General features: G+C 41.6%; 1 protein-coding gene across 5 annotated transcripts in view; it reads right to left on the bottom strand.

The window, feature by feature from the left end:
- FANCD2 (FA complementation group D2) overlaps window positions 1-20,355 on the bottom strand; it is a 56,841-nt gene that overhangs the window by 8,320 nt on the left and 28,166 nt on the right. For 4 of the 5 annotated variants that reach the window (XM_067755428.1, XM_067755427.1, XM_067755426.1 and 1 more), the window contains 18 exons: window positions 18,904-19,013; window positions 17,332-17,392; window positions 16,544-16,663; window positions 16,024-16,097; window positions 15,569-15,715; window positions 14,937-15,037; window positions 14,522-14,637; window positions 13,372-13,480; window positions 11,930-12,040; window positions 11,549-11,661; window positions 10,201-10,344; window positions 8,821-8,937; window positions 7,941-8,069; window positions 7,684-7,802; window positions 4,201-4,311; window positions 2,960-3,090; window positions 1,496-1,589; window positions 728-850 (listed from right to left, as the gene is read on the bottom strand). In XM_067755428.1, coding sequence (XP_067611529.1) covers window positions 728-850; window positions 1,496-1,589; window positions 2,960-3,090; window positions 4,201-4,311; window positions 7,684-7,802; window positions 7,941-8,069; window positions 8,821-8,937; window positions 10,201-10,344; window positions 11,549-11,661; window positions 11,930-12,040; window positions 13,372-13,480; window positions 14,522-14,637; window positions 14,937-15,037; window positions 15,569-15,715; window positions 16,024-16,097; window positions 16,544-16,663; window positions 17,332-17,392; window positions 18,904-19,013 — 2,030 coding nt within the window. The remainder of the gene's footprint in view (window positions 1-727; window positions 851-1,495; window positions 1,590-2,959; window positions 3,091-4,200; window positions 4,312-7,683; window positions 7,803-7,940; window positions 8,070-8,820; window positions 8,938-10,200; window positions 10,345-11,548; window positions 11,662-11,929; window positions 12,041-13,371; window positions 13,481-14,521; window positions 14,638-14,936; window positions 15,038-15,568; window positions 15,716-16,023; window positions 16,098-16,543; window positions 16,664-17,331; window positions 17,393-18,903; window positions 19,014-20,355) is intronic. The other variant, XM_067755429.1, reaches the window with a different exon arrangement.

Genomic DNA, 20,355 nt, shown 5'->3' with positions numbered 1-20,355 from the left:
TTTCACTAGGGTCCACTCTAAGAGGACGTGAGAGTGGGAAGGATTTAGAAATGAGCCGAGAAGATGACCTGTAAAATCAGAGGATTAAGTTCATGAAGGGTGAGTGTAGTGGTAAACAGCAGGAAAGTAGTGGTGAGAAGATCTGAGTTTAAGTTCCTAGTTCCATATTTACTTTATTGCCTGTATCAACTGAGCAAGCCCCCTAACACTCATTTTTCTCATCAGTGAAACAGGGGTAATGATACCTACCTCACAGATTCATCAAAAGGATCAAGTGAGATAAACGATGTAAGAGTGTGTTATAAACTGTGAAGACCATAGGAGTGTCAGATAACCACTGATATTATGAGACACAAAACCCATTAAGTGAGACATATATGGTTAGATACAACAATCACTGTATCCTTCTAAAGATGGCTAAAATACTGGAAAAGTAATTTCACATTTAAAGGATGAAAGCACTGATAGAAGTCTGGTGATTAAATATCCAATGCCACTGAAGACTGTAACTACTGAAAATTCATTCCTCAGTAAGGTCCTTTCACATGGGCTGGCTAAGAGCTGCTTGGAGAGAATGCACAGTAGACACTGTGTGTGTTGAATGAATGATTGTACCTACCCTCTGTATCAGAACTAGATGAAGAGTAAGGTAGTTATTTGGAAACTACATACATTAGACAGTGTGATTCTAACTTAGGGAGAGAACAAGAGGAGAGTACTCCCTTACCTGGTCAGTGTAGGGAATGTGGAGGAAGATGCCTCTTTAGGAGAGCTGATCAGCTCCGGGACACCAACACCAGCGATCTCCTCTATGGCCTTCAGAACACTGTCTGTGTGCTCCAGGTAGATGCTGCATTGACAGCCATAGGAGTATGAATGCATGTTACAGAATTCCTAAATCAAGATTTCTTTCTTGAGACACTACCAGGTACTAAACTTTAAAACAACTATTAGCATTTATTTTACTTTATTTTTTTTTATTTTTTGGCTGCACCACGTGGCTTGTGGGATCTTAGTTCCCCAACCAGGGACTGAACCTGGGGCCATAGCAGTGAAAGCGCCAAGTCTTAACCACTGGACCGCCAGGGAACTCCCAATACTTATTTTTAATAAGGATTCCAAATACTTGTCAGGAGGTAAAGGAAATGATGTCTCAGTTGGAAATACAGTTAGACACCTTGAAAGTGATGGCTGTGTCTTGGATATGGTAGGCAATAATAAATATCTGACTCACTGGTTAACAAGGCAGGATACAACAGCAGACTCCCCCACTTCCTCTATGATTTGATTTAATAAAGAACTAGCTGACAGTATAAAACAGAACAAGAAGATCTGACAATCCACATATTCCAAATTATGTTAATTTCAAACCTACTTCACTGTTTCCAAGTTACCCCTAACCAAGGCAATTTCTCAGTTTTTGACCAGACAAGGGATCTGAACAGTGGCAAAATGGAAGGCTATTTGGCTTGTGGACAGAAACTGAGCCTCTCACCTAAGCAAAGCCTGGAGCTGGTCATTAGGAATGCTGCTCTTCTCTTTCTCCCCACTTGGCCACACCCGGAAAAGGAACTGTCTGGCCAGGGAAGCTGTTGGAGAAACAAGGCAAAGATATCTCATTCATGGAAAATGAACTTCACTCTTGTTTTGCAGGCTTTTGGGGATGATTACTGACCAAAGGGATTATTCCTTTATATTTACTATGACGTTCCTGGGCTAACAGACAATTTGAAAAAAAGCTGTCATGAATTCCTGCTCTACTGGTTCTTCTACCAGAAATAAACCCATTTCTCTAAGACTCAACATGTCGCACCCTCTTACCCTGTCTTGACACAAATGTGAACCACACAGACACACAGAGAAAAGGAATGCTGCTGGGCAGTGGGAAGTCCATCTCAGCTCCTCCTTGGCAGGCCAACAAGCAGTGGCTGCTTCCTAGATTCATACCAAACCCTCCCCTTTTAAACAACAGGGAATAATAAAGGTTTGTTTTGCATGTTCTCCTTGCTTTCTGTCTGTGCTGCCAATTAAGTTGTATCAGTGAGATGCATTCCAAGAGCTATGTCAAAAGATAGTTAAAGAAAAAGATCAGGGGGACTTCCCTGGTGGTCCAGCGATTAAGAATCCGTCTTGCAATGCAGAGGACGCCGGTTCGATCCCTGGTCAGGGAACTAAGATCCCACATGCCACGGGGCAACTAAGCCCGCACACCACAACTAGAGAAAAGCCCTCGCGCCACAACTAGAGAGAAGCCCGTGCGCTGCAACGAAAGATCCTGCGTGCCACAACTAAGACCCGACGCAGCCAAAAATAAATAAATAAAAATTTTAAAAAAATAAAAGAAGGGGGCTTCCCTGGTGGCGCAGTGGTTGAGAGTCTGCCTGCCAATGCAGGGGACATGGGTTCGTGCCCCGGTCCGGGAAGATCCCGCATGCCGCGGAGCGGGTGGGCCCGTGAGCCATGGCCGCTGAGCCTGCGCGTCCGGAGCCTGTGCTCCACAACGGGAGAGGCCACAACAGTGAGAGGCCCGTGTGCCGCAAAAAAAAAAAAATAAAAAAAAATAAATAAAATAAAAGAAGGAAAGAAAGAAAGAAAAAGATCAGGGATGGGGCCAAACCTTTCTTTACACTTAATTCTGATTTCTCCTCTCTCTCCCATTTTATTAACTTCACGGTTTATGTCTTTCAGTCAAATGTCTCAGATACTTAAGGGGAAAAAAAAAAAAAAAGGACACAAACAAAAGCCAAACAAAATCTAGCCAACTGAACTAACCACACTCAGTCCAGTCAATGTCAGCAGACATCAGACACAGCTCCTTCTGGAAAAATGTCCTTCTTGGTATAGCAAGAGAGCACATCCAGAGTTATGGACAGATTTGCTTATAAAATTTACAAGGTCCTAGGAAGCCCTAAGTTTACAGGTCTATTCATGAAAGAAAAAAGAGGATATGGCCCATCACCAATTTTTCCTTTGTTCTGAGTAGGAGCTGTAGATTTCTCCAAAATGACCATCAAAAGTCTGATGAGATAAAGAGCACACTGGAAACTGGGAATGCTGAGATGGAAATTCTGCAAGTAATGGAAGCTCTGGCTGTAAGGAGACAAGAAAAAAAATAAAAAACAACACCACAAGTATTACGGATGTGTCTAAATCCATGAGTTATCCAAGTCTGCTTAAATGCTTGATGGTCTAATCAGAATCCTCCTCATTTGCAGGGGCTTTAGTAGAACCTTCTTTCAAGACCTTACAGAGACTATAACTTTGTATAAAGAAAGTTAGGGCATGGAGGCCAGAGCTCAGCGGATGGAATGATGGCCTTGAAGAGGTCATATATACCAAGATACCCAAATGCTAGCATAGGCCATGCTGACTATACTATTCTCAGTGTAGAATAAATTACTTGCTCTTTAAGGCATTATGCAACACACTGAGAATAATGTTTAAGTTCTGGGTTCATAGGGACAAAGTGAAAGGAAATGATAAGGCAGAGAAAGCAGAGCTTCTAATAAATGTACCATAAATGGCTAGCTTTCAATGCTCTGAAGTAATGGCAGATGTGAGTCACAATTAATCCAAAACTGTAGGTGAAATAAAACTAGAGTCAACTCCTGATTGATTGGTGGAAAGGAATTCAAACAAATTTAAAAGTACTGTATTGAAAATGAAATAAGGCTCTATAGGCAGGAATGACAAGCATTGACTGTGGACCCAGTGATGGCCTAGGCTATCAGGGGAGGTAAGGGAAAGACCAAGGTGCTCTGGTTGAAGCTGGGGTAGAGGCTGGAAGCTGTGCCCCTTAGAGCTCCTTCTCACCTCCTGTGCCCTCGGCCTAGGCTCCTTTTCTTCCAAGATGAGGGAAATGGACAGGTAATCAGTGGTAACTAACTGCTACCTAATTACCCAACCCTACTAGGAGACAGAGTAGGTCCCTGGATAATCAAGAGCTGACTACAGATGGCCAGTGCTTTCATCAACATTACCTGAAAAGGCGAACTTTACAGGATGAAGGGTGCATAAAGATTTAGTTTGATTAATTCAACAGTTTCTAATGCTTCAGGATATATCTGAATACACACATGAGAAAGCTCACAAAAATGAGGAAAAGTCACTGAAAATACCAAGTTATCTCCAAGAAATCTTGCCAATCTTATTCCTAGGAGTTTCTTGGGACAACACTCAGGGATATGTGGTCTGACCCACCTAAGCAGCTCCTCCAAAGCTTGGTCAGGCTCTCCTGGCTTCAGTCGGTTAGCAAGGACCTCAAGGGCTGAGTATAGTAAATTAATATTTTCAGGTTGAAAAAATCCGTTCCTAAGGGAAAGTCAAGGAAAGGTAGTTTAGCTCAGTTTCAGGAAGATTACGTGGACAGCAGTTGAGGATCCTGGCCTCCAGTCTGTACCATCGATAAAACAGAAGAAAAAGGAGAACTGAAGTACTGAAAGTACTCAAGTGCTAAATTCAGTCACTGCTGTATCAGACTAGAAGCTGAAGCGTATCTGAAAACGTCTTTCCTTAAGGACCTAACAGTCCTCCTAGGATTATTTTCAAGGCAAACAAAGCTCTCCTTCATTCTTTACATTTTAGAGATAACTATCAGTCTTCTCTAAAAAAACAGGAATAACTTTGTGAAATTGCTTAAATCCATGTCTAATCCATAGTAGATGTTCAGCAAAGAACTTATTCCTTCTTCTGTATTAAGTCAAGTCTTGACAATTCTATCTTCAGATTATCTTTCCTATTGTCCCTTCCTTTCCAAGCCAAGGCCATCACTCTAGGCCAGGCCCTTATCATCAACCCATGCACAGATCACGTCAACTTTTTTTTTTTTTTTTTTTTTTTGGTGGTACGCGGGCCTCCCACCGCCGCGGCCCCTCCCGTCGCGGAGCACAGGCTCCGGATGCGCAGGCCCAGTGGCCACGGCTCACGGGCCCAGCTGCTCCACGGCACACGGGATCCTCCCGGACCGGGGCACGAACCTGTGTCCCCTGCATCGGCAGGCGGACCCCCAACCACTGCGCCACCAGGGAAGCCCATGTCAACATCTTTTGACTGGTCTTTTTGATTGCCTTTCCAATCCCTTTGTCCTGCATGCTGCTGCCAAAAGGATTTTCGTAAAACACTGCTTTCACTATATCATGGCTGTGATCATAAAACTCCAAAATTGCTTCCCTGGACAACATTCAAATTCTTCTGCCTGACCTTCAAGGCCCAGCACAATCTGACCCCCTCGATCTTTCACTCCTCTAGAAACATTTCCACATCACCAGTGGTAGCCTCTTTTCCTTTCCACAAATGAATTCTGAGGGCCTCTTATGGGCTGCAGGTTTTTCAGGGGGGGAGGTGGGGGGTGGGGATGGCTTTATTAAAGTATAATTGACATACAATAAAATGCATGTATTTAAAATGCTGAATTTGATCAGCTGACTTATATATAAACCCATGAAACCACCATGGCACTGAAAATAATAAACATATCTATTACCCCCAAAAGTTTCCTCGTATTCCTTTGTAATCCATCCCTCCTTCCATCCTCCCGCCCAATGCGAGGCAACCACTGAACTGTTTTCTGTCACTAAAAAATTATATGCTTCTTCTAGAATTTTATATAAATAGAATCAAATACTACATACTCTTACGGTCTTGGTTTTTCTTCACTATAATTCTTTTTTCATCCATGTTGTTGCAATGTAGTATTCTACCACATCAACATACCACAATTTGTTTATCTGTTAACTATTCGATGGACATTTGAATTGTTTCCAATTTGGGGCTATTACAAATAAAGCTGTAATAAACATTCATTCACAAGCCTTTGTGTAGACACATGTTTTCATTTCTCTCGGATAAATACTAGGAATGAAATGGCTGGGTTGTATGGTAGGTGTATATCTAACTTTTTAAGGAACTGCCAAACAGTTTTCAAAAGTGGGTGCACCATTGTACAGCTGCACCAGCAGCATGTGAGAGCTCCAGTTACTCTACATCCTTGCCAACACTTGGCGAGGTAAACCTTTTTAATTTAGCCATTCTGTGATTTTTACTTGCATTTCCTTAACAACTAATACTGCTGAATATCTTCGCATGTGCTTATTTGCCATCCATTTATCTCCTTGTTTCAGCATCTGTTCAAATCCTTTGTCAGGCACTGTTTTTAAGTACTGAGGATATGACAATGGCTGGTCTCTGCCTTCATGGAGCTCACAGTCCAGCAGGGAAGACAGATCAACAAGTAATTATAATAAAATGTGATCAGTTTTATCGTAAGAGTATTAGCAAAGAAGTGGGGATAAGAGAGGCAGAAAGGAGACTTACCTGGCCTAGGGGGTCAAGGAAGATGCCCCTGAGGAAGTACAGTTTAAATCCAGATCTCAGGGATGATTTAGAAAAGACTGGGGATCAAGGAGGGTGAGGATCCTGGTAGAAGGATGGGTATGTGTGGAGCCTTCCAGGTAAAAGCTATACAGGGTGCTGAAATTAATTCAGTACAGCTGGAGGGCAGAGTGCAAGACAGTGAGTAGAATAGCAGGAGTCAGATAATAAAAGGCCTTAGAAGCTGGGTAAAAGAGTTTGAACTCAAGAGAAATCTAACGGCAATCAGAAGCCAAAGTTGCGCTAGGATAAGATCGGGTTTGTGTTGGGAAGATCGCTTTAACTGCTGCGTGAAGAAGGGACCGAAAGAGGACAGCTGGAGGCAGACAGACCAACTGTGAAACTAATCCAGTCCTGGTGACAGACGACAGAAGTCTGGAAGCAGTGGAGGAGGAGAGAACAGGTGGTCATTTAGGTGTTATCTAGAAGACAAACTCAGCAGGATTCTGTGATCAGATGTGGGAGAGAGAAAGGGTAGACAGTAGAGGAAGGAACAAAGAATAACTCCTGGTTTCTGGCTCAACAACTGGTGGCGCCATCTATCTGGCCAGGGAAAGCCGAAGGAGATGTGGGAAGGAAGAAACACTTGTTTTGGATGTGATGAGTCTGAGGTGTCAATGACATATCTATAACGGGGTGCTGAGTAGGCAGTTGGAGATAAATGCCTGCAGCTCAGAAGTTAAATTTTAGCATGAATTTAAGCTTGGGTGAGACTGCCCAGGAAACCTGTATAATGAGAACAGAGAGGCCAGGACCCAGCCCTGAGGAACAAAACCATTTAAAGGACACACCTCCCTCGTTTCTACTTTTGTCCATGCCATGCTTTCCAGTTTCTTCCTTTACCTCCCAAAAAGCCATCTACCCTCCAAGGGCCCCGTGAAGTCCCATGATTTCATGAAGGCACCCCTAAACACCCCAGCTTACACAGCCTTCAGCTCTTTACCTCATAATCTGGAATTTACCTATAACTTGTTTAATAACAACTTCTTAACTGACAGTCTCTCTGGTGCTATTAGGGAAAGGTTGCCACAGCAAACTCACTAAGAATCAGATGGCCAGATTTGTTACAGGTTAGCCAAAAGCAAGTCATCTGATTTTCAGATGAGTTAATAATAGTGACTCCGTAAGACACAGAGCGTGCAAGACCAAATGAAATGATGCAGACAAAACCACTACAGAAAGAATAAGCATCATATTTACATAAAATTTTGGAGCCCTTTCCTTCTTTTCTATACCTCAGTGCCTTGGTGACTGTCAAGCAGAAGCAAGGACATACTTGATTATCTCTACTTACTGTACTTGCCACATACTCACCAAGCAAAAAGTCCATGTAAAATCTGCAGTAGCCTCTGATAGCAGGAAGACATTATGTCGTACTCCTGACCTTTAATTCCTGGTCCATCAACTACATCATGATTCTTAGCAGTTAAGCACTACAAGGGAAAAATGCTTTTAAGACTGTTGCTTCAGCAATTGCCCTCATTCTCCTTCAATATTTCTCAGCCAAAAATGAAATCTCTTGTTCATTAAGTGATTTCTAAGTCTCTATAATGATAAGATAGGCTTCTGACCTGAAAATAGTTGTGAATGTTCTCCAGATGGTTACACATGGGGCTCAGCAGTTGAACAACACTATGAGCGATTTCTAAGGCAGATCTCTGGTGGAGATGTGAGAATCCAATATTCCGGTTTCCTTTGCTCTATAATAAATTCAGAGTTACGAGGGAAGGAACTGTTGGATAGCTTCTCTGAAACTAAGAGTTTATTATAGAGATTAATCAAACCTTGTGCTACCGGGTAGAATGGACAGAAGAAATTAGGGATATATTTTGACAGAGGGAACTCACTCAATCTTCAAATAACCAAGAGATTGGCTTTTAGAGAGTACAGACAGTGTTTGAGAAGTATAGACCCAAAATTACTAATGAGATAAAACTCACACGAAAATAGAAATCATTTAGGCTGATAAGAATGTACAGCAAATACTAAGTATAAGAAGAAAGGATCAAGTAACTAGATATACTAATTTTAAATGTTTACACCTAAAACTTACACATTTTGTCGTTTGTGTCATCCCACTGCTTCCCCAGAGGCTACATGCATTGGTCCATTACATACACACTCGAGATTCTGGACTTCTCTAGACAGCTGACTACTATGCTGAGGCTTGGGCGAGGGCTTAGTTCGGGAGGGTGTTAAAACCAAAACCCAAGCAAAGAACAGGATTCAGGAATGCTCAGAGCATTTAGAAATACATTTTCTGTTTTGGGTGGCTTTTCTGTTTTCTCTGTTTCAGAGTTCCTTTCTAAAGCAAAATGAACGTGGGCTGGCAATGGGGCTACCACCATGCTACCCAAAAACAATACCAGAGAAAGTGACAACTTACTCACTACTAAGACCTCCTTGTTTCCAAATCCAGAGGCCAGGGCCTGTGCTCCTGCCTGTACTAACCTTGAGGAAGGGGACTCTCCTGGTCACAGAAGGTGTTAGCATGTTCTCCAGCTTCTGGGCAAGATCTTCCAGCAAGAAAAGCAGCTCAGGGGGCTGAAGCTGCACAACTTCTGTAGCCTATCACAAAGAGGAAGGAAAGAGTAATTCCCAGCATGTCCTAGCCATCTTTCTGGGGGACACATTTCATGTTTACTCTTTACAATGGGTGAAGAATCTGACCATTACCAAAAAAGGGGGAAATTCTGCCCCACCTCATATAAATGGCTGTAGTACTCTGTCAACAAATCAAAAAGTCATGCACTTCTTAAGTAAAACAAAATTTAAAATTATTAAATGGGAATGAGGCAGTATAGTTTTAGAAGACACACTTTTGCTCTAGAAATAAATGCCTCTGGTGTATCCTTCCACCTATGGACCCGTGATGCATTTCCTAAGTAACTTGGGATAAAAAAAATGACTAATTAAAGGGAATTTTGCTTTTCTCTGTTCATTAAGTAATTCTTTCATATTTTCTTCCACCTAATGTTTTGCTACTATTAATTCTGGGCAGGATCCTTATAACCATATTACACTACCATAAGTAGAATGGGTCAAGCAGTCTCACTTCAAACTTTTCACTCAACATACAGCTATGGAGACTCTCCAAGTACAGGCTGACGCAAAAAGACTGAAAAAAAAAAAAAAAACACTCCATTTTGAAGGAGCTTACATTCTTGAAAAATCTATGGTAAAAATCCATGCATTTTCTCAAAAAAATTTTAACCTGGAAAAACTCTACTCTCTGGTGAAATCCCATACCAAAAGGTACCTTCTCTGTGTAAATGTCTTCTACTTCCAACTTCATTATAAATACCATTCTCTCCTCAGTTTCACTGGTACTTGGTTCAGACCATCAATATACAATGTACTGCTAGTTGTCTCCTTCCTTTATTAGATTATAAGCTAGCTGAAGGCAAGCATCATGCTTACGTAATACTGAATTGCCAATATCTAGATTTGCATCAAAAACAAAAAAGGCCTCAACAAACTCATGGACACTGAACAAATGTCACAAAAAAGTGAAAAGAGCATTGTGTAACTATAAATCACAACAGTGTTGCTCCACAAAAGTAATCTAAATAGGTTATTATTAGTAACGTAAAGTAAGGATCACATCATTAGCATGATCTTTTGTAATACCTAATGCACTATAAAAAAAACTTAGACTTATAAACATCAAGATGATGAGGATGATTATTCATCCACACTTGCACATATAAAGGCTTTGGAGGCCAGAGTCCAACTTCTCCCAGGGTCATGGTTTTCTTTTGGAAAAAGGAATAGAGCTGAGGAACTTTCTGAAATAAGATTAAGTTCTGGGATCTCAGCTCTGTCACTTACTTCAGTGTGCATTTCAGTATCTAGGATGAACTTGGTCACGAGCCCACAATGCAGAATAGAGAAGACCTCAAGGTCCAGTTCTCGGAAAAAAGCGTGGTAATTCTGTAATGATACTGATGTCTTTTCTTCTTTCCCTCTGAACTCCTGGGAGGAAAGTACCAGAAACCAATAGAATAAGGCTTCTATATTAATCTAACTTTAAATGAAGATTTCAAAATGCAATTTTGCATTTATTTTATGTAAAAAGTTACAGTTCATCACATCCTTTTACCAACTTCCTTTTACCAAAGTCCCTAAATATTCCTGAAACAGATCACGTATTGTAATATTGGGATATAGGTCACACATCGATACTCAGTTGGTTTCCACTTAGGGATTAATATAGACAAATCAAGGCACTATGGTGTGGTATAGAAAACTATGAGCTTAGGGGCCAGAAAGATTTGGCTTCAAACCCTTGCTCAAGCACTTATTAACTGTGTAACTTTACACAAGTCACCTATCCTCTCTGGATCTTAGTTTCCTCGTCTATTAAATGTAAATATCAATACTAAGCTTGAGTTTTTAGGAAGATTAGAGGAGTTACACATAAATTCTCAATAAACAGTACCTAAAAAACAGAAATAATTGGGATCCATGTGGTTTAGGCAATTTCACAAACCTACCCTGTGGGTGGTACAATTACAGGAAAAGGACCTACTGTTTATTAAGTATCTGTATTAAGAAACTGTACTAATGGGCTTCCCTGGTGGCGCAGTGGTTGAGAGTCTGCCTGCCGATGCAGGGAAAACGGGTTCGTGCCCTGGTCCGGGAAGATCCCACATGCCGCAAATCGGCTGCGCCCATGAGCCATGGCCGCTGAGCCTGAGCGTCCAGAGCCTGTGCGTCCAGAGCCTGTGCTCCGCAACAGGAGAGGCCACAACAGTGAGAGGCCCGCGTACCGCAAAAAAAAAAAAAGAAACGGTACTAAGCATTTCATGTTATCTAAATTCATTGAGAAAGAGATAATCTGGGATCCGAAGAGGAAAGAGGCTAAAAGAAGTATATCTTGTACTACATACAAAGAATTTGCTAATTGCTACAAGTGAGAATTCAAAGTACTCCTGGGATGCAAAAAAGGGAGTAATACAATCAAGAAAATAATTAGAAAAACAGTGTGTGGTAGTGATAAATGTTTGGAGTCTAACCCAAACTCTGCTACTGAGAGGGTCACTCCAAGGCCTAGGAGAGTTTGTTCGCCTCTCTTTTCCCTAATCCTTCTCTCTGTAAAGTGCATAGGATAATGCTGGCCCTTTGTTAATCTCACCGGGCTGTCACACACCTTCATAGATACCAGTCATTCCAATACCTTTTCCAGCTGGCTCCTATCAGATGGTGCAGGGTCGCATTCTGAATTATCCTCCTTTGAAAGTGGGTCAGGGGAGGATGTTTTGTTGCCATCTGCTTTTCGCTTCCTTCCTCCTTGTATTTCAAGAAGAGAAAAGTGACTCAAATAATCAATAATCATGTTTACTAAATATCACTGCCTTCAAGAAACAACCTGCTGAAGACTACCTAGAGACAAGAGGTAATTTTATAACCCTAAATTATAGTTCATTGATAACCATGCCAAAGAAGGGTTCAATTATATAATCTCTCCAATTACTGATGCCTTGATGCACATAACCTCTAAGTAAATTCAGCATGGCACATAGGGAGACACAGAATAAGAAGAAAAGAGCATACTCACCTAAATTTCCTTGTATTCTGATTTTTGCTGAAACAGCAGTACTGGTATGAGGTGTTACTTCTGAAGTTTCCAAGTCAAAGTTTGCAAGGGGAGGAACATAGTCTGGAGTGACTGAAACAAACAGCAGGAAGCTCAATGAATACCAACCATATACCACTATTAGACTTGAATTCTAATCACCCGATTAGCTAAAAACTAGTTTCCAGAACTGCCAAGCATGGCTGACTGCCTGTAAGATGCATTCAGGTCATCTGACGTTAATCATTTTGGCATAGTAAAATAGCCAAAGATAACTTACAGGAATATCATATTAATTGATTATGATCAATCAACATAAAACCATTATACCAATATAAAACATCCAAGCAGATAAGAACTAAAAATAAATTAACTTACATTTAAAATCTAAAGATATTAGCAATATCTGGTCACATAGCAGTTTGTTTTACACACAATTATTTAGATGAGAGCCTGAGGCAGGCTCCATGTTTTCCCCAGAGAATCAAGCTAGCACTTTATTTTTATTTATTTATTAATTATTTTTGGCTGCGCCGAGTCTTAGTTGCAGCAAGCGGACCTCCTAGTTGTGTCATGTGGGCTTCTTAGTTGCAGTATGCATGTAGGATCTAGTTCCCCGACCAGGGGTCAAATCTGGGCCCCCTGCATTGGGAGCAGGGAGTCTTACCCACTGGACCACCAGGGAAGTCCCAAAGCTAGCACTCTAAAATGACAAGTTTTCTTAATGGCCAGAAGGTATTAAGAGGCCTCTCAGCTGTATTCCTGGTTCATAATGATGTTCAAGAAGGCAAAGGGCACTGGAAGTTTGACATCCAAAGAAGCAATGTAATGTACAAAAAGCCCAACCAATGTTTTATATCTTGTATTAAACACCAAGGTTTCCTGGAGATAACAATGGGAGGAAAATGGATGTATTCTTTTTTTTTTTAATTTTCTTTCTTTCTTTCTTTATTTTTGGCTGTGTCGGGTCTTTGTTGCTGCACGCGGGCTTTCTCTAGTTGCGGTGAGCGGGGGCTACTTTTCGTTGCGGTGCATGGGCTTCTCATTGTGGTGGCTTCTCTTGTTGCGGAGCATGGGCTCTAGGCATGGGCTTCAGTAGGTGTGGCATGCAGGCTCAGCAGTTGTGGCTCGCGGGCTCTAGAGCACAGGCTCAGTAGTTGTGGCACACGGGCTTAGCTGTTCCGCGGCATGTGGGATCTTCCCGGACCAGGGCTCGAACCCATGTCCCCTGCGTTGGCAGGCGGATTCTTAACCACTGCACCACCAGGGAAGTCTGATGTACTCATTTTTAAAAATTTTTGTTGAGCAACCATTTTCTTGTCCCACGAGTCGGGGGCAGCTATCGTTGAGTCTGGCTTAAAAGCTAACTCTGCTATCTCCTCACCACTGCCCAGCAGGGCTGCAATACAGGACCCTTCCCTCACCTGCCAAGTGCTTTTCCAGGAGTTGCTGCAGCTCTACAATGTGCTTTAACCGGGTGAGCACCTTCACTTTCATCTCGGGTAATGTTTGCCGACAGAAGGCATTTACAACCTGTGGAAGTAAAAATTATATTCTCACACTGTGAACTATTCAGATTTTAACCTTGTTTGCGTTATTCAGCGAGAGCTAAAAGAGTTGTTTGGTGACAGCATCTGTGAGTCTAGTGAGAAATGTCAAAGTGTTCTCAGCAAGGGGCTGTAAAGAAAAAGCTCTGGGCCAATAGAGGAGATCTAACTTCTAATCCTGGTTCTACTTATTTCTAGTTAAGTAATAAGGTAGAACAACACAATAGCTAGAAAGTATACACTTCGGTGAAACAGATCCTAGTCTGCTACTTACTAGTTGTGTGACCTTGGCCAAGTCTTTAACCTTTCTGAGCTTTTATTTCTTCAGCTATAAAACTGGAATGCAGTCATATGGATTAAGTGTGAATAAAGAAACTAGCCCAGCATTTGGCACATGTGTTTGATAAATTTTAATGACTTTGAACTCTCTGTACCTGCAATTCCATATGTGTAAAACGAGGATAATAATATCCATCCCGCCTACATCATAATATAGTTGTCAGGATAAGAAGAGATATTTCAAGTGAATAAACATTCTCAGAAATAATATGCATGAGAAAGGAAGTATGATATAGATGTAAGATGTTACCATCATTTTCTGCATTTCATTTTCATTATATTTCATTATGATTGTGCATTTCATTAAGCACAAACATACTGTAAAGGAAAGTGAAAACTATCATTCACTTGATCTCACTAAATCGAAACATTAAGTGCATAGTGATGTAAGGAGGAACAGTATTTTCACAGTGGTGAAGGTGAAGTTATTCCAGGCAGAAGTAGATTACCATGAAAAGGCTTGGAGGTAGTAAAGCATGGGCAACAGTAAGTGAATTCTAAGTATTTTGATTTCGCTGCATCAGGAGGCGCATATGATTAGGGAAGGGTAGGATACAACCTCTGCAGAAACACACAGGGGTTAGTGGTTGGTGAAGAATTTTTAAGGAGCCTCGTGGAACCAAGGAAACTGTTTCCTTTCAAGAGAAACTACAGACAGTAAGTGAATTGTCCTAGTAACTCTGCTCACCTCTCGGAACCAGTTGAGAGTAAGAAATATAAGTGAACATATGAATGAACGCTCTTTAACAGACATGGACTCCAGTCTCTCTCCAGGCTCCAGGTCAGTGAGGAATATAGGACAGTCTGAAAGAGAAGGACAAACATTTCTAATCTCCTTTAGTTCAAGTCAACAGAACATGGATGCTGCCCCTAGAGCTAGCTCTCCTTCTACTTACTTTCCCCTTTAACTAGTATTTGAAGGTCAAGCTTTGATTAGTCTCAAAAATACTTCCATATCATGCAGCAGTCAATAAATATAATCTAAAATTCTCTGTGAAGTTAAAAAATTACTTCCCCCACACACATGTACCAGTCTGCCCCTTCCCTAAGTTTACCAAAGAAACGTTACAAAGAAGAAAGGATCTGATAACTTCATCCTATACCTAATAAACCATCAATCTCCTCCAAGTTTCCATTATGTTGTCTGTCCACACAAAGTCTCAGTAACCTGAAGTAGGGAGCCAGGCACAACGGAGAAACCAATCTGGGAAGGAAAAATCCATTTTTAGACCACGGTTTATAGACACATTAGTCCATGTTTATAGGGAGCCCAACCTTATAATTAAGGAGGTTTGCCCAAAATAAATGTCTACTTTTAAGAACATATAACAAGGAATGTAATGGATGCTCACCAAATAAATAATGAACTGAATTGGAGGAAGACAGAGGTAAGTAGACTGAATGCCCATGTGTTAGGAGGAAGTGGAGATAAGACGGAAGGAGGGTGTTAAGAGTGGCAGAGATAGACAAACACGTTCATGGGTGGGAAAAAGGAACAGAAACAAAAGCAGCCTCACAGAATATCTGTTGGCTGTCATGACTCAATGCAAATCCCAAACCCAGGGTCTGGGAGAAAACAAGGAGTCTGCCCCATTCTTAGGAGCCCATCCATATACCACCTGTCTTGGGAGAAATCCTTTTCAATCAAGTTCTCAAGAGACTGCATGAACTGCGGCATTCCCCATGAACATTCAAAACACCAACAGAGGTTTTAGAGAAGAAAAAGTGTACTGACTTTTGGTCTGATTCCTGCGAAGTCAGTCTACCCCCATCTTTCACAAAGTCCCGAGAGAACAACAGTGGCAGGAGGTTGATGGCAATCCCATCACAACTATCATAGTCTTCTAGTCCGTAGAGAGCTTTCACAGGAAATGGATAGTCACTGTGGAGAGAACCCAGAATCTGATACCGCAATTCAAGGGTATGGCAAGTCTATGGGAGAAACCACTAGAACAAACTAATCTCCTCTGTTATGAGGAGAAGTGAGAAAGAGGACAAAGAACAAGTGGGGAATCTTTTAGCAATCCTGGAGCTGGGGGTGCCGGGGTACTGGGGTTGGGAGGAGGGAAGTTGTGGGAGTGGGCTAGACTTGGCTGAGGTCAAGACATTCTGAGGTTTGCACCAGCAACTGACATAACTGACATAATTTCTTGACCAGTACAACCATGTCAGTGGGTAAACGGTACTTACCCTTCTGGAACAACACAGATGTCCACCACAAAGGCATCCTGGAAATCATTAAAGATGGTCTGCCCAGCCCATTCCTTTAGGAAACAAACAAAAAAGGCTGGGTAGACCAGGGTATATGTGCTATAAAGCCCTAAATAAACTATTAACCTTTCTAAAGCTTCAGTTTCCTCATTTCTGAAAAGAAAATAACAATAATACATACCTCATCATTCTGATGTGGAATAGACATAATACATGAAAAATGCTTAACACAGTGCTTGGCACAGAATAGATGGTGGCTTTCAACAACATCATTAACCACATGTTCATCATCCTCATCCCTTATTTTTATTATATGAAGGAGGCCTCAGAGGAGAGGCCTGGGGCCGAGTGAGTCAGAACAGCCTTCCCAATTAGAATATGGGAGAGCTCACAGGAAGATCTTTTTATTTTTGCAGCACAACAGAGGGAAGGGTTTGAAGAATGTATAGTAAAGCAGCCCTCATGCTTCATTGCTTTAAGAAAAGATACTTGGACATACCAGCACTTGTGGAGCCAGCTTTCTGCCTTGGATCAGGTTGGCAAATTCATCATAATAAAGTGCAGAGGCCTGAGGAGACTGCTCACTGCAGGAATGAACCAACTGTAGCAAGGAGGTTACCTGGAGCAGTCGAAGAGAAAGAACGGTCCAGCCCTTGGGATGCCAGTGCTTCCTAATTAAACACCATTCACCCCATTCAGTAGTAAGTTTTTCCCTTTCCGATATCACTGGCAAAGCTCTTATCACCACCTCTCACCTGAGGTTTTTCCTAAGCCTCCTGACCAATCCATCTCTTTTGAATCTCATCTCTTTTCCAACCCATCATACACATGAAACTGATTAATTTCTCTAAAGCGAAGCTTGGATTATGCCATTTCTATGCTAAGAAACCCTTACGGACTACCTCTGTGGAAAAATTAAATCAAAATGTCTTGATACACATTCAGAGCTCTCTGTTTTCTATCTCCAAACTAGCTTTAGCTCCAACTCTCCAATTACACACTTACTTGTCCCTATGCTCCAGTCAATCTGCTACTCTCAAACATGACCCACCTTTTTTGCTCTCTAGGAATTTACAATTTAATTAGGAAGATTAGACAGATACAGAACTAAAATACAACCCAAGCCAGTGGATTCTAAAGGACAAAAGAGTGGTACAAATTACAAAAGCTATGAGTTCAGGAAAACATATTTTGAAAAAAAAAGCCTTCTTCCTGGCAAGGTGACAGTGACCAGAAGCAATTCCTCAGTTACTCATAAACATATCCAACTACACGACAAGAACTTACCTGTGTACACTGTTCACTGCTGAGGTCTCCTCTCCCTGGGGTCAAACTGGAAGATCTACTTCTAAAAACATTATTTTAGACCCATTTTTGTAATATTTTGTAACAACTGGCAATAAATTTAAGAAATGTGCCTTCCTTGGGCTTGGGGTGGAGATAAAAGTGCACGAAAGCACAGACAAGTTTGTTTGTTTTTAAAATATTTATTTATTTAGCTGCACTGGGTCTTTGATGCAGCATGCGGGATCTGGTTCCCTGACCAGGGATGGAACCCAGGCCCCCTACATTGGGAGCATGGAGTCTTAACCACTGGACCACCAAGCCAGTCCCCAAGTATTTATTTAGACCATACAAAATGTGGATTAGAGCAAACAATGGTTATCTTAGATTTTTTTAAGGATACATTAAATTAGTAAAAATCATAGGGGCAAGCACTCGGCATTGTTCTATTTAATGCTCTCAACAACTCTATGAAGTAAATACTATTAATATCTTTATTTCACAGATGTGAGAATACAAAGGTACAGAGAGGTAAAGTAACTTACCCAAGATCATTCAACTAATAAATAACGGAACCAGTATTTCACCCCAGGCAAGCAGTATGGCTCCAGAGAATGAACTTTTAACCAGTATACTATGCAGCCTCTACGGATTACTAATGATGACTCTAAGGATGTTTCCTGAGGTGCCAGAAATTCATGACAAATCATTTCCAAGAAGCATGAACTAAATTCCAATCTCATTTTGCAATGGTAACAACTTATCAAGCCCCAAGCTTCTTTTAGGTGTTACAATTGTGGCATCAAAGTGCAAAGGGGGAAAAAACCACAGGAAGACTTTATTTATATCAAACATGGTGTTCCAGACAGGAATAACACAGCAGTGGAGAAACCTGTATTGTCTAGTGCCCAGGATTGGAGCAGATGCAGAAGAATGCATCCCAGGGAGATCAGGGTTTCCCTTTTTTAGAAACACTTCTAGAACTTAATTTCTTAGCAATCCCTAGTTTTAAACCATCAGAATGTAATGACTGTTATTGCAATTCTGTAAAAATTATATGTAGTATATACAGTCAAGATTAGAAGGAACATAGGGGACTTCCCTGGTGGTCCAGTGATTAAGAATCTGTCTTCCAATGCAGGGGACGGGGTTCGATTCCTGGTTGGGGAACTAGCATCCCAAATGCCGCAGGGCAACTAAGCCCGTGCGCTCTAGAGCCCATGCGCCACAACCAGAGAGCCCACATGCTGCAACTACTGAGCACGCACACTCTGGAGCCTGTGCACCACAACTAGAGAGTCCGCACACTCCGTAGCCCACGCACCACAACTAGAGAGAGGCCCACGCGCCACAACGAAGAGTTCACACACCGCAATGAAAGATCCCACGCGCTGCAACGAAAGATCCCACATGCTGCAACATGGAAAAGTGGCAACAAACATTTGCTCACTTCTCTTATTATGGTTTTAATGTCTTCTGTTACAATGATGTCTACACAATGTAACAATTTATTTTTTAAGACAGCAACTTGATTAATTGACCATGAGCCACAGAAATCAGAATTTCCATGCATACCTGTCTGCTGCTATGATGCCAGCCATAGTGACAGCACCAATAATACCAGTGAGCTTGTACTTGAACATGGTGCTAGAGAGCTGTTTTCGTATCACCAGGTGCATGTCATCCTACAAGGAAACAATGATAAAGATGAAGATGTTGGAATGGTACAGCAAAAGAGCCTACAAATATTAGAGCCAAAAACCCTAGAATAGCAAGGGTTCTATCATTTACTAACTGTGTGGTCTTTGGTGAGTCATTTCATGTTTCTGAGTCTCAATTTTTTTCATCTATAAAATGGGAAAGGTTTTTCAAGGATCAGAGACAAATTACGAAAAATTCCAAGAACAGGGCCCAACATATGGTAGACATTCAATAATAACAGCTATTATTGTTACCGTTGTGATAGTTGCTTGATATAGATAATGTAAAGTATCATAATGTTGTTGGCTGATCAGGTAGAAGTAATCAAACAGAAAAAAGTACTTAGGAATAAATTTAACCAAGGAGGCAAAAGACTTATACATTAAAAACTGCATAACAGGGCTTCCCTGGTGGCGCGGTGGTTGAGAGTCCGCCTGCCGATGCAGGGGACACAGGTTCGTGCCCCAGTCCGGGAAGATCCCACATGCCGTGGAGCGGCTGGGCCCGTGAGTCGTGGCCGCTGAGCCTGCGCATCCGTAGCCTGTGCTCCGCAACGGCAGAGGTCACAACAGTGAGAGGCCCGCATACCGCAAAAAAAAAAACAACTGCATAACATTGCTGAAAGAAATTAAAGAAGACCTAAATAAATGGAAAGATATCCCATGTTCATGGAATGGAAGACTGAACATTGTTAAGATGATAATATGCTCATTCAATGTAATCCTTATTAAAATACCAACGGCATTTTTTACAGAAATAGAAAAACCCATACTAAAATTCATATGGAATTTCAAGAGACCCCTAATAGCCAAAACTATCTTGAGGGACTTCCCTGGTGGTGCAGTGGTTAAGAATCCACCTGCCAGTGCAGGGGACATGGGTTTGATCCCTGGCCTGGGAAGATCCCACATGCCGTGGAGCAACTAAGCCCATGCACCACAACTACTGAGCCTGTGCTCCAGAGCCTGCAAGCCACAACTACTGAAGCCCACACACCTAGAGCCACAGTAAGAGAAGCCACCACAATGAGAAGCCCGCACACCACAACAAAGAGTAGCCCCCACTCGCTGCAACTAGAGAAAGCTCTCACGCAGCAACAAAGACCCAACGCAGCCAAAAAATAAATACAAAAACTAGAATTAAAAAAAAAAAAAAAATGTTGAAAAAGAACAAATTTGGAGGGCTCACACTTCCCAATTTCAAAAGTACTACAAAGTTACAGTAATCAAAAGTGTGCTACCGGCATAAGGACACACATTTAGGCCAACAGTCCTAGAAATAAACCCTCACACATACGGCCAATTGATTGTCCACAAAGGTGCCCAG

Source organism: Pseudorca crassidens, chromosome 10 (assembly GCF_039906515.1).
Source record: "Pseudorca crassidens isolate mPseCra1 chromosome 10, mPseCra1.hap1, whole genome shotgun sequence".
NCBI classification, from domain to species: domain Eukaryota; kingdom Metazoa; phylum Chordata; class Mammalia; order Artiodactyla; family Delphinidae; genus Pseudorca; species Pseudorca crassidens.
This window is presented reverse-complemented; position numbering and strand designations above follow the sequence as displayed.